This window comes from Vipera ursinii (assembly GCF_947247035.1).
Source record: "Vipera ursinii genome assembly, chromosome: 1".
NCBI lineage: Eukaryota > Metazoa > Chordata > Lepidosauria > Squamata > Viperidae > Vipera > Vipera ursinii.
The window spans coordinates 304,220,459-304,234,500 of record NC_139512.1 but is presented as its reverse complement, the minus strand read 5'-3'; the positions used below and the strand labels follow the sequence as shown (position 1 = coordinate 304,234,500).

At 39.7% G+C, this 14,042-nt stretch overlaps 1 protein-coding gene across 1 annotated transcript; it reads left to right on the top strand.

The window, feature by feature from the left end:
* Positions 1 to 9,608: 9,608 nt before the first annotated feature.
* On the top strand, positions 9,609 to 13,811 carry LOC310648958 (left-right determination factor 2-like; the record flags this gene model as incomplete). The annotated part of the gene is made up of 4 exons (XM_083377169.1): positions 9,609 to 9,876; positions 11,135 to 11,378; positions 12,409 to 12,648; positions 13,472 to 13,811. 4 exons carry the CDS (start codon positions 9,609 to 9,611, stop codon positions 13,809 to 13,811), a joined length of 1,092 nt encoding a protein of 363 aa, XP_083233295.1.
* Positions 13,812 to 14,042: the final 231 nt, after the last annotated feature.

Here is a 14,042-nt window from a genome sequence, read left to right as displayed (position 1 = left end):
TAAAATGTCAACAGAGTTGGAATTATAGGGAGAAGTTGTTGTTTTTCAGAACACTGCATAACTAATTGTGCAAATTGAAGCTACAAGGTGCAATAAGAAACGAAGAGAGCCAAATTGGTGCAATAGAAGAATAACTTCTTGGCTTCCATCGGAGTACAGATCATTAGAAGCCTAACAAACCACCTGATTATAGTGGAATTTAAATAAAATTATTTTGCCTTTTTCCTGGTGGGTGTTTTATTTCGCTGTGTTCACTTTTTAAAAATTTCGGTGGTTCATGAGGCCTTTGACCGAGCTAGAAATTCTAAAATACGTTAGCATAAATGCATGGTGGCATCTCAGTTTCTATTGTGGGGGATAGCCTGCTGTGATAGAGAGATAAGAGACAGATCTATGAAAGGGGATGCAAATATTTCAGTTATCATGGTTCCTACTGTTGTTTCCTCCTACTTGCAAGACTGACTACTCTCATGTACGCCACTTCACATAATTAGATCACAGGTGGACATCTTTTGTGAGTCTCACTTCAGGTTCATTGATATCTGCCATTAATTTTGCAAGACCCCATGTTATAGAGCCGTAGTGGTGAACCTATGGCACGCGTGCCACAGGTGGCACGCAGAGTCCTCTCTGCGGGCACACATGCTGTCACCCCAATCCTAGGCCTTCAGCTGGGTTTTATAAAACCTTTGCACTTTAGGCCTCCGCTGCCATGTGTAAGAAAAAAAAAGTTTCAATCAATCAACTTCAACTTCTTGCGGGGAAAAAAAGATCTTGCAAAGTTGGAGTTGATTGATTGAACTTTTTAGTCCCACCCAGTATGCTCTTACCACCGCAGCCACGCCCACCCAATGGGCCACACCCACCCAATGGGCCACGCCCACCTGGCACCCGACAATACATAACTGGATTTTGGGTTGCAGTTTGGGCACTTGGTCTCTAAAAGGTTCGCCATCACTGTTATAGAGAAAAGCACCAGTGGAGCTGAAGTAGGCCAATTCCTTTCTACAGTTTAGGAGGGGATTTACTCAAGTCTCTTCATTGGTTTAATGTTAATTATTTTAACTCTCTTAATATTGTCTCATAGTATTGTTTTAATAATGTGTTAAGATTCCACACTGTAGTTTGTATAGTTGTCCCTCCTATATTCTTATGTACCCATAGTTTAATTGTGCAGTACAATTTCCAAGTCATAAAATTCAAGTTTTGATATGTATGTTTTTATTTATTTATATCCCACCTTTATTATTTTTGCAAATAATTCAAGGCAGCGAATGCATCTAACAAACCTTCCGCTTCCTATTTTCCTCATGACAACAACTTTTGTCAGGTGAGTTGGACTGAGGGACTGGCCCAAAGTCAACCAACTGATTTTCATGGCTAAAGTGGACCAGAACTCATAGTTTCCTGCTTTCTAGTCTAGTGCTTTAACCACTAGACCAACCTGACTCCTGACATGAGCCAAACAGTATTCAAAGAAAATCAAAAGACAAATTAATTTGATTTCTAAGGAAGTGAGCGATATTTCCAATCTTCCATTGGCATCCAGGACTTCTAAAGATTACAGAGATCTTACAGAGTTATATTATTCCAAAGCATAGCCATTCTATACATGCCATAAGATGAGGTGATGGGAAGACAAAGGATTTTTCTCTGTTTAAAGTTAAATATGGCTTAACCTTGATAATAAATAATAATAAATAAGATTTTCACGGTGCTTGGAGGCTGTGGGGACCTTCAGCTGAATCCTTCCTGTGAATGGCCCCTCTATATCCAAGAGTTTATCACCTTTGGACTTGGATGGGGTTGCACTATCCTATACAAATCCAGTGCATAATTTGTGGAATTCAGTGAACTTTAAAAACTTTGATTTAATACATTTTGTGGAGTTAATCAATTATTTAAGTCTAACCCATTTTAAAATTGTAAAAACGGCAAGAGGGGGTTGTATATTAACTCAATCCTTAACAAAAGCAAACTAGAAGTGAAATATACAATAAATAAAAAATAACATGATTATTCGATTGTTTATATAATTTCTTCAATTTCAATAGAAGCCCATCTCACAAAAGGAACTAGGCAGCTCGCATCATTTACATATATTACCATAACATCACAGGAAATACAAACAAGTCAAGGAACCAAACAAAATTTAAATAGCTACCCCACAGGTTCCAACTAACACACTGTCCCTTTCCTGGGTCCCAGAATATGATATTCTTTTACCAGTGGGATCTGTAGCATAATGCATTGTTTTAAGTGTATGTAAAATGTTCACTGTGCTTATCTTGCAACATCTTTACAATTAGACTTAAACCAATCAAAATTCCTTATTAACACCTCGGTTTATTGATAAAAGAGCAAGTTGTTAATTATTCAGCAAACAGATAATACTTATGAGTTTTGTAAGGATCAGTTACACAATCAAAGAATAAGCTTTTATTTGCTGGCATGGCCAACACAAACTTTACCTGCATTTTTGGCTGAAAATGAGATTCTTGTTTTCTCTCTCATATTTCATCCTAAGCAGACACTTTAAATCCCTTGTCTGACATTTTAAACCCACCATGTAGATTCCAATACACATTGCTCAGAAAGCTCACCTACAAAAGGCTTACCTTTTCTTGTTTGCGTGACAAAAAAAGGAATAGTAAATCCAGCAATTGGAGCAGATAATCACCATTGTGTGAAGCCCTCCTCAATCCACATTTTGTTTTTTTTTTTCTAATTGAGTTCAGCTGTCTGTTTAATAATTTTATTTCGCCTATGTTGGTGATAAATCTGCTTCCAATACACATTTAACATTAAAGAGATTTCAGTCTATTAGCCTGGACACCATACAGAGGAGAAGACAATCTCTAATCTAGAGACTCCAGCTGCAAAAATAATTCCCAAAGATTACTTACCATTCGAGCCAATGGGGAATAAAAGATAATTTAGAACTGTATTTGCCCTCCAGGAAAGAGGTATATTAGTAACAGTAGTTTAAGCAGATACTAGCTTTGTTCAGCAATAACTGTTGAACCCAGCTCATAGCACAACATGGTCTACACATTGTGTATTTTCTGCAAATACTTCTATTGTATAATTGTCCCTTAGTCTTAGTGAATGCAATATCTTACAAGAGATTATGCAGATATTATTGTCTTTCTCCTTTCTTTTTTTTCTGTTGATTCTGTATTTCTTAATAAAATCTGTTCAGAAAAGGAAGCTGAAATGGCTGTAATTGCCTTTTTAATTATCAGTAATAAAAATATGTTTGTTTATAATTTCTATTAAGTACTATTCTTTCTCTTAAATGCTTGTTAGAATTCACAAATGTCTTTTTTCCTCAGAATAAATTAGCAACTTTGTATTAAATACTTCTCATATACATTTTCAAAGATTATTGGATAATTTATTTGAATCACTTTATAATAATTTTCAAATACAAGTGAAATGATAACTAAAATTTACTTTTTGAAATCTGCTTTGTGATATTCTTGGATTCTAGACAAAGCATGTGCTAGGTTAATTAGAAGAAAATGTAATAGTGCCTTAGTAATACTATTGCTAAATAATGGTAACAACAACAACAACAACAACAACCTGCCTCCAGAAGCGTTCAATGTTCCAACACTGGAAGTTTTTAAGAAGAGACTGGAGAGCCATTTGTCTGAAATGGTATAGGGTTTCCTGCCTGAGCAGGGGTTGGACTAGATGACCTCCAAGGTCCCTTCCAACATCATCATCATCATCATCAACATTATTATTATTATAAAACTTTTATTCATTAAACATGAAACTCAGTCAACTGAACACTCAAAATGACTGGCACTAATGGTTGACATGGGTTGCTGTCAGCATCCTAGGTATCAACCAGGTATCTCCTTAAAATGTAAGATGTTCTGAGTAGCACAGTTTTTTGTAGCTTTGCTGGAGTTATTGTAGGAAGCTGCAATTTTTTTATGTATTTTGCAAAGATTTTGGACATAGTTCCCGGTGCCCCGATGACAATGGGTATCACTGTTACACGTTTCATCCATAATCGCGCAGTTTCGATAGCCAGGTCACAGTATTTAATAATTTTTTTCCAGTTCTTTTTCTTTGACTCTGGCCTCTCCTGGTACAGCGATATCAATCAGCTGTACGCTTCAGTTCTCTATGATTGCAATATCTGGCGTGTTGTGTTCCCAATGGCAATCTGTCTGTATTCGGAAGTCCTACAAGATCTTCACCCTCTCATTCTCAACAATTTTTTCCACCCTATGTTCCCACAACTTTTTGGACACAGGCAAGTTGTATTTTATACATACAGTCATATTTTTTACAATTGCCCAGTAACTCGGTCATGTCTAGCTTTGTTGTTGTTGCTGTTGTTGTTGTTGATTATTATTATTATTATTATTATTATTATTATTATTATTATTATTATTATTATTATTATTATTATTATTATTATTATCATCTAGTAAGGCAAGAAAAAGTAAGAATGGACTGGCCTAGATAAATGAAAGTGAATAGTTATAGAATAGTATAATAATAATAATAATAATAATAATAATAATAATAATAATAATAATAATAATAATAATAATAATAATATAAAGTTGGAAGGGACCTTGGAGGTCATCTAGTCCAACCCCCTGCTCAGGGAGGAAACCCTATACCATTTCAGGCAAATGGCTGTCCAGTCTCTTCTTAAAAACTTCCAGTGTTGGAGCATTCACCACCTCTGGAGGCAGGTTGTTCCACTGGTTAATTGTTCTAACTGTCAGGAAGTTTCTCCTTAGTTCTAGGTTGCTTCTCTCCTTGACTAGTTTCCATCCGTTGCTTCTTGTCCTGCTTTCAGGTGCTTTGGAGAATAGCTTGACTCCCTCTTCTTTGTGGTAGCCCCTGAGATATTGGAACACTGCTATCATGTCACCCCTCACCCTTCTCTTTATTAAACTACACATACCCAATTCCAGCAACCGTTCCCTATATGTTTTAGCCTCCAGCCCCCTAATCATCTTGGTTGCTCTTCTCTGTACCCTTTCTAGAGTCTCGACATCTTTTTTACATCGTGGTGACCAAAACTGGATGCAGTATTCCAGGTGTGGCCTTACCAAAGCATTGTAAAGTGGTATTAGTACTTCACTTGTGTGCTACTGTGTTGTCTATGGTTATTTTCTCCATCTCAGATTTGGCTGCCGCTGTTGCTTGGATGAGTCAGGAATCCAGAAGCAAGCAAAGACATGTACAGCAGCACTCTTGTTCAGCACATTGGCACTTTCATTTAAAAATGGGTATTCTGAAGTTGGGAAAGGGGCACCTCCCAGGTTAGGCTTATTTTGATCGAGGTGAATGAATAACAGTTTGTGGAATTATGCATGATCAAGATAAAACCAGTCTCAGCAAGTGGCAACCTGGACTTGGGTTGGTTGGTAAATTGACCAGAGACCACCAAGGGTGTTAGGCTAGACCAGGAAGTCAAACCAGCATTCTGGAAAAAAGCAGGAACAAATCCCTTCTGCAGGGAAGCCAGTGGCGTAGCGTGGGGGGTGCAGGGGGGGGCCGGCCGCACCGGGCGCAACATCTGGGGGGGCGCGCTCGCACTCGGGAGGGATGGAAGACGCGCCGAAGCGCCCTTCGCGCGGCTGGAGTCCCGCGGGGGGGATCCGGGGCTGAGGCGCACTCGGGGAAGCAGCAACTCACAACCAGCTACTCTTGGGGGACGGAGGCACAAAGCCAGCCAGCCAGGGCTCGTGTTGTGATTCAGGGTCAGCCTGTGGGTCCGGCAGCCGGGTCGGATGACTCGGATGACTCAGACGAGGGGGAGGAGGAGGGTGTTGAAGACGAACTTGCTGATGATGGCTTGGAGGCTTCGCAGAGCCCCCAGCCAGGCCCCTCTTCTCAGCTGCGCGAGCCCGACAGTGCAGATGAAGAGGACCCACAGCTGGCCCTGTTCAAGGACGCCCGACGCAGGAGGCAGACCAGTAGAAGCAAGCAGAGAAAGGCTGTGGGACTCCTAGGAAGGAGGCACAGGGAGGCCACGCCCTGAACTCTAATAAAGGGAGTGTTTGGGGAAGGGCTGGTTGCTGAAAGCAACCGCTCCGTTTGAGGATCAAAGTTCCGGTATCTTGTTTCATGTTTTGTTGCTTGTTTGTGTAATAAATCTTGGCAGACGTTTTCCAGCCTCAGACGCTCTCCAGCCTCTGCCGTTTGTACAGGGGTTGCCTTTCTGCAAGGCCGGTAGCAGGCTGGTACAGAACAGCTCGGAGCCATCCCAGACCACAGCTGCACTTCCACCTTTCCCAGGGCGGCCCCTGCAGACGGAGCGCAGTGCAGGGCACCAGCATGCCCCACTGCCAGAGAAGCGCCCGCCAGTGCGGCCCCGACTCCCTCACCCCGCAGCAGGTGGCGGCGGCGTAGCGGGGCTTGCGAAAAGCGGGGCGGTCGGCGGCGGCTGCTCCTGGCGCCGGGCAAGGGCAAGCAGGGCAAGGTCGCTCCTGCTCAAAAGCCAGAGTTCAGCGGCTGGCGAGGCGCTCGCGCGGGGCTCTCCCAGGGCTGGCGGGCCGAACGGGGACCGGCCTCCCCCTCTCCGCGCTAGAGCGGCTCCCGCGGTGGCGGCCCGGCGCACGTGGCTGAGGGGGCGGCGGTGGTGGGAGGGGGGTCAGAGGAGCGAGCCGAGCTCTCCCGGGGCAGCAGGTGCGGGCTGGTGCGGCTCCAGGCTCAGCCGCAGCTCCGGCCAAGGGCTGCCAAGCTCACGGGGCGTCGTGCCGGCCCCCTCCCTCGCTCCCCACGCCCGGATGCGCCCCTGGCGGAAGCCCCGGCCAGCCGCAGTGGATGCCTGAGCGAGACGGGCAGCTGCGCTGGCGGGTCCCGCTCTCTTCCAGGCATCAGAGGTAAGAAAGGGACGGCGGCGCCCCCAGCCGCCCCCCCGCCGGCTCCGAAGCGGAGGCTCCGCTGCGCCGCCCACCTCCTGGCACGGCCTCGGGTCCCGGCGCTTCTGCCGCACGTGAGGGAGGGGATGCCGGACCTTCCCCCTTTTCCCGGGGGAGGCGTGGGTGGGGGGTGCGGCGGACGCCCAGGATGCGGGGCTCCCTGCGGCAGACTCGAGTGCTAAAATCCACGGGTTAGGGGGCGCAAATTACTTGCCTTGCCCCGGGTGCTGACAACCCATGCTACGCCACTGAGGGAAGCAAATCGCTTCCTGTTACCAGGATAATTACATTAATGTCTTTGTGATGTCTCCAGGAGTTGAAGGCAACTTGGAGACTGTATTCTTTGTAGAAACTCTATAGGAAGATTTTCTTTCTCTCTTTTAATGGCACAAGCTGGGCCACTCACTGAATGGTGGGAGATTCAGCATGCTAATGACTTAATTTTCTGTGCAAAGATGTGGCGATGGTTTTAAGAAAAGATTAAATAAATTGATAGGGGATTAATAGCTATTAGGCATGGTGGCCTTGTGCTGTTTTTAGGATTTACAATTCTTCCTGTCTCCAAATGCCAGTTGCTGGGATTGTCTATTGTACTCATGTCCTGGATTAGAGTTTTTCTTAGGCATATGGCTGACCATTGTGGAACAATATGCCGCTCCAGCATATTTCTTACAGTAGTGTAGCACTTTGGATTCATTTCCCAAAATGTGGCTTTCGAATGAGAGGGCCACAAAGGTAATAGTTTTATTTTTTTTAAAAAAAACATTTTTTATTTTATTCAAAGCACTAAAATACAAACTCCAAAAAGTTTTTAAAAATACAAAAACAAAACAAAGCTAAACAAGACTACACCAAAAAGTGCATAAACAAAACAGATACATAAATTGTCCACCCTAACTGAATACTGATAAATATATAAATAATAATTCCTTCCCCTTGAGAAGCAGGCGCACAATTTGTAAATTTCTACAATACTATTTATCCAATCCACTTAGCCTGACATCTATCTAGTATATGAAAACATAGTCAACAGGAAAAACCAACAACTTAAACTTCTAAACCCTCTGCTAACAATCTATTTATTGTGTTTCACTCACAGAAGTCCACACAGCTTCTGGTCTACCGTAAGTCACAACAAACATTGTCTCTGGTCTGTCAAGGATCAATTATCAAATGTAATAGTTTTTTGAAACTCTTTAAAGCGGCCCTGTCTTTTTATAGCATTAGATGCACAGATAAGATGGTCACAAAGTTGGATGACTAAAGAAATTTGTAGTACCTAAGGCAATCTCTGGTTATTAGTCATTATGGTAATCTATCACAAACAGTAGATTTCATATCTCCTGGAAAAATTATGGAGAGGTTACCCAAGCCATGCTTGATGACTTTTGATATATAGCACATCTGCAAGAACAAAATATTACAGTAGCTTTTCATCTGAGAATTATTATTATCATTATTTTTCAATGCATTAAAGTTGGAGAGAGCAAATAACTTTTTGACGTTTCAATACAAAAAGAGAAAGATAAGCTTTCCTAAATTGGAAAAGTAGAGTGGGGAGCCTCTACTTTTTGTTTTTGTTTTTACTCAGCAACAGTAATTTTGTAGTGATTGGTCTTATTGCAATAATAAAATTTTACAAGCTTGAGTGAGGCAGAGGAACTGTAAGTGAAACAGCAAATTTCATCTGCAAAATAGAGTAAACATGCTTTTAAAGATGTACATATATAATATACTTAAAGTTAGAGGAAACCATAATAAAAATAATGCAAATACACTTTCAAAAAGCTTGATCTATATATTTTAAGATTTCTGAAATTAAAAAGTATTATGCTAGGGTCTTGGAGAAATAGTGTTATGATTAAGTTCTATTTAGCAACAGTGTCATTTATAAGTCACACACTTAACAACAGCAAAATAACAACCTGTAGTCACCATCACCCTAGGATCAGAGAGATTATTTTGGAAATTTTTATTTTACTACATATCACTTTTGATAAAGAATTTCTTTTTCCTAGTCAGATACAGAAATCTTTCCCAATTTGAAACTTTCCAGAGGTACTGTGGATAGAAGTACAGAATCTTCAAACTGCATAGCAGTTTGGTGGTGCCTAAGAACACCCCTTGCGGAATATATGTATATGCCATAGTTTGTGCCCAAAGTTTCCTAGATATGGAACTTGAATTTCCATTTGATTTCACAACACTCTGCAGTTGCTGAACAGGATCTAATAATTATATAACTAGTGTGCTGTTCCTCTGAATGGTGGCTAAGTTATAGCTCCCTTGTCACCCTGCAAATCTATGTATTTACTCGAAGAAAAAATGACTCTTGGAGTAACATAAATCCCATTGTATAGACCTATTTTCTGGAATGGGGCTACATAAGGAGAAAAATATAAAAGAAGTAAGAACATTAAGCTTTTCAATATTCATATGTTATTAAACTTGGGCAGGTGTGACTATGGCTTGGATATATCCAAGGGGATGTAACACTTCCAATTCCTCTGCCTCACTTCAGCTTGTGGAATTTGTTATGCTAGCGATATCCCACTCACTATATAAAGGCATCCTATGAGTTCTCCTTCCCACTCAGGCAGCCTGCAGCTTCACAGCACAATCTCTTCTTCTCTGCCAAGAAAAACTTGTGCTGAGAAAGGGGAGATTTAGGGAGTCTTTTCCCATTTGACTGATTGGCAAAGGATGGCTGTGAGTCTTAGCTGGGCCTTAACTTCTGCCCTGTTCCTAGCTGCTACTGCTGCTGGATTTAGTGAGAAAGGACTCAAGCAAATGTTGCTGGAGAAATTGAAACTTTCTGATGTCCCTGCTCTCCAGAAGACCGACCTGGATAATCTAGTGATTCCAGAGAATGTAAAGAATAAATACATCTCCATGCTGGAGCGGCACAGAGTGAAACGAAGAGCATTGCCAAGTTTAGCTGGGATCTTGAGAGGCGTTCCAGGCAATGCAGGTAAACTTGGTGCATGAAGCTAAAAGCAAATTCTCCATCCTCATTTGAAATCTGAAACTTCATCAATGCCAACTGCTTAACAGATTTAATCCAAACCACAGGAAGACAGGATGTCTAAGATATTTTAAGCTAAATGTATCCTCAAAGATGAAATTTGAAGTTTAGAATTTGTCTAGAAATCTAATTTATTTCTCATGAAGGAGAGTTGAGGTAGTGTTGATAGCCAGTTTTAAAGATTAAAGCATGATAACATAAATTTCTTTAAAATATATACCAAAGAATGATGTATTATTATATTCTACTATTGTTCATAAAGTTAACATGTCACTTTCCTTGCAAATACTGAATACACTGTATCTGTTTTCACTGTAACACTTAATCTTAAATATGATTACTGAGAAAAAATATTTGCTGTTTGAGGATATTTTCTTCTAAAAACATGTTGGATATCAGATGAAAACATAACCACAAACTATGTAATTGCTATTTAAAAACAAATGAAGGGAAATCCCATGTTATGGCTCTCACTACGTAAAGAAATATATTTTTGGTGACTCAAACAATGAGAAATGTTGATAAAGAAAAAGAGATAAACATTTGTATTTTGCTATGAAAGTTGTCAAATGTATTATTTTTAAAGGATTGAAAATACATGATGCATTTTGGGGGGAAAACATTGATCATTAAAGCAATTTTTTAAAACAACTTCTGCCTGGAAACTCTTTCCCCACTTATCTGGAGGGTACCAGGTTGTGAGCACATTTATCTTCTCTAAATATATCCCTAGCAGATAACAGTATATGACCTCCATTTGTTATTTATGTGAGACGTTAGTAGTAGAAAGCATTGTCACGAGCAAATACCATAAAGCTTTTCATTTATTTAAATATGTGTGGTTGATACAGGTCTTACTAATCATTATTTACAATTTAATACCACTTTTATATAAAGAAAGGATTGACAAGTGCAAGATGGTAACCAAAAAAAAAATAAGGAATTGGATGTCTACAGGTCATCTGTCTTATTCTAGGATTTCAAAATGATTTATTTCATGTTGTTATTATTTAAAACAGCCTTTGATAATCTGATGTCCTCCAGATATGCTGGATTATACAGTATAATCTCTACCAGATAATTGAAACACCACTCTTCCAGAGAAATAAATAATGTGTTATATGTCCTATGTACTTCTTGTATATAGGACACGGCAGTTGAAAATAATGATTTAAAAGTGTTCCTTCTGTTTCCATCCACAAAGATATCTCAGGAGACATTCTCTATTCAGACCCCACCCGCCAGAACCTGATGTTCGACATGGAGGGCAGGATTCCAGAAAACAGTGAAGTCACCATGGCTGAACTGAAGCTTTTCAAAAAGCCCCTGGAGAAGAAACATTTGCCCAGCAGGCAATCACAAAGACCAGTCATGAATGCAAGGGTGACTGTGTACTGGGTGCAACTTCAAGATAATGGCACTAACCGGACCTCTTTAATTGATTCCAGGTATGAAGAAGAATCCACAGTCTCAAAGAGTATTTTGCAGCATGGGAAGATTTTGTCTCCAATAATACCCAGTTTAAAATTGTATAATCAATATTATATAATTTAAACAACGTTTCTCCAATTCACTTTTTTAGGACTTTCTAAGAATTTAATAATATATAAGCTGGTTCACATACTGTGTTTGGCTTAATGTATGTGGGAATTCAGTCACTATTGTTAATAAATAATGCTTTACAGTTTGTAGCAATGTATGCATCTATGTTGCTGTAAACTGTGTAATCTATAATACCATGATTCAATCTGATATGTGAGTGCAGCCACTTGTTCTCCTGAGAAATGATGATATTAACCTTATAGATTAAGCTGGGGTCTCAATCTCAAGAGCATCAGGACAGCATTCACAATATTGGGCTAGCCATACAAAATGGATTCTAAATAAGGCATAGCTACTATTTCTGGACTTCAGAGATCAAAATAACTACTCAGTGGTAGCAAAGAGTTAAAATTTTCTGTGTCTCCTTGGTGCCATCTAAGGGTCATTCAGGTTTTGCAGCCTGGATATAACAGCCATAAAATAAGGTATTTGCCTATGTAGAGATCTCAATGCTTTTCAGACGGCCTCACATGATTTCTAAAAACATCATGAAAATCTAAGATCACAAAAATATTTTATTCCCAGTCTAGATCAATATATCTTACATTTTGGGTTTATTGGTTGTATTTAATTGGTAGCAGGAATTGCAATAGGGACCAAATTCTTCTTTGTTTTATACTATTTTGTATATTGTAGCATTAATTTAATAACTGTTCTCCTTTTCATTCATTTATTTGTCTGTACCATTTCACCCATAACTTGTTTGAATATAGTATATTTTTACTCTGTCCAAATGTTCAAAGGAAGTTAAAGTAAAAGCCTATGTTAAAAGCTATTGTTGTTAGCATTGTCACTATTATACTTCTATTCATAGTATATTCTCATTAACCAAAATACTCTAGGCTCAGCTAAGCATTTATGTTTTTTAAACTTTAGATTAGTTCCCATTATGGAGTCTGGCTGGAGGAATTTTGATGTTACACAGGCTGTACATTTCTGGCTGAAAACAAAAACCTCTGGACCAATGCTCCTGGAGATTTGGATTGAAGGAGAAAGATTAGGCAGCTATGCCTCTGAAATGGCCAAAGTTGTATGTTTTACATCACAAGACCCTTCAGATAAGGCACTTGGCAAACCAGAGTTAGTCCTTTACACTCTTAACCTGGAAGAATATGGGTAAGTGTCCTGTTATTACTGCATGGTGACGTTGTTTCATTTCTGTCTTTCATGATGGAAAAAAAATCCCAGATAATTTTGGCAGCTTCCAATCTTTACTGAACAATGTTTACTTGAAGTAAGAATCAGATGGATTTTGAGTTAGGTTATTCAGGATAGCAGCTGTTTAGCATGTCCTTTACCTTCTTCAATTGCAAATAATTCTGTGTTCAACATGACTCTCAGGAAAGTTGGCATAACCTTGAATTTTTGCTTGCTTACTTCTAAATAACTGTGCATAGAGTGGCATACAGATCATTTCACAACTAGTACAAACACTTTACAGGAACAGTAATATTTTAGCAGGATCACATCTGGGAATACTTCTGCTAGTGGAAAAAAGCTTGAATTAGTCTGTCTTTGATTAATTAAAAACACCTTATTAGGGTGGAATATAATGTATAATTACTACAGGTATATAGTAAATTTTATACAGACATACCACACACACACACACACTAAATGACTGATGCAGAAAATGAGTGGCTTACAGTACAAATCCTTGCTCATCAAGAAGTCAGTCAGATAATATTGAATGAGTCATTATAATTTACCTAACATAATTGTTAGAGAAAAAATGGAACATGTTGAAATAGTGTGTGTGACAAAAGCCAAGAGAGTTGAACATGTAATCAATAAACAGACAACATCATTAAAATACCCAAAGACATAGTTTTGTTCTTGCCTAAAGTTGTATGTGTCAGTCTGTTTCTTGCTGAAAACTTTCACTGGGTCTAGTCCTCATCCTACATCTTAGATGAATATCGATTCTGCTTTTTAACAGAGGACCTGGGGACTGTGGAGAAGGAAGTATGATGGAGAGGTCTACCTGCTGCCGGCAAGAGCATTATATCAATTTCCGTGAGTTGACCTGGACTCAGTACTGGATTATTGAGCCAGCTGGCTATCAAGCTTACCATTGTGTGGGCAACTGCTGGCAGCCGAAGAATTTGCTGCATCATTTTGGCTATGGAGAGAGATCCTGTGCTGTGGTGGAGAGTTCTCCTCTTCCCATGATGTATCTTGTTAAAAAGGAAAACTACACAGAAATTGAAGTGGCAGAGTTTCCTAATATGATTGTAGAAAAATGTGGCTGTATCATGGACAATATAGCTGTGGTCTAATGAACGTTCACAACTGATCAGTTACAAGGCAATCTTTTTCTGCTTCAGCACAGTAACTGCAACCGCAATACAGTACTTATTGCTCAGAATACAAACCACATGTGGCATATTGAATCTAGCTGCTAATCCTGTGGACATATTCATTGCACAATTCCAAAATCTAAATCTATTTTGGGGCAATGCTTGGATTAGGTAACTTCAAACGTATAAACTTTTCTAAGATCTTCAAAT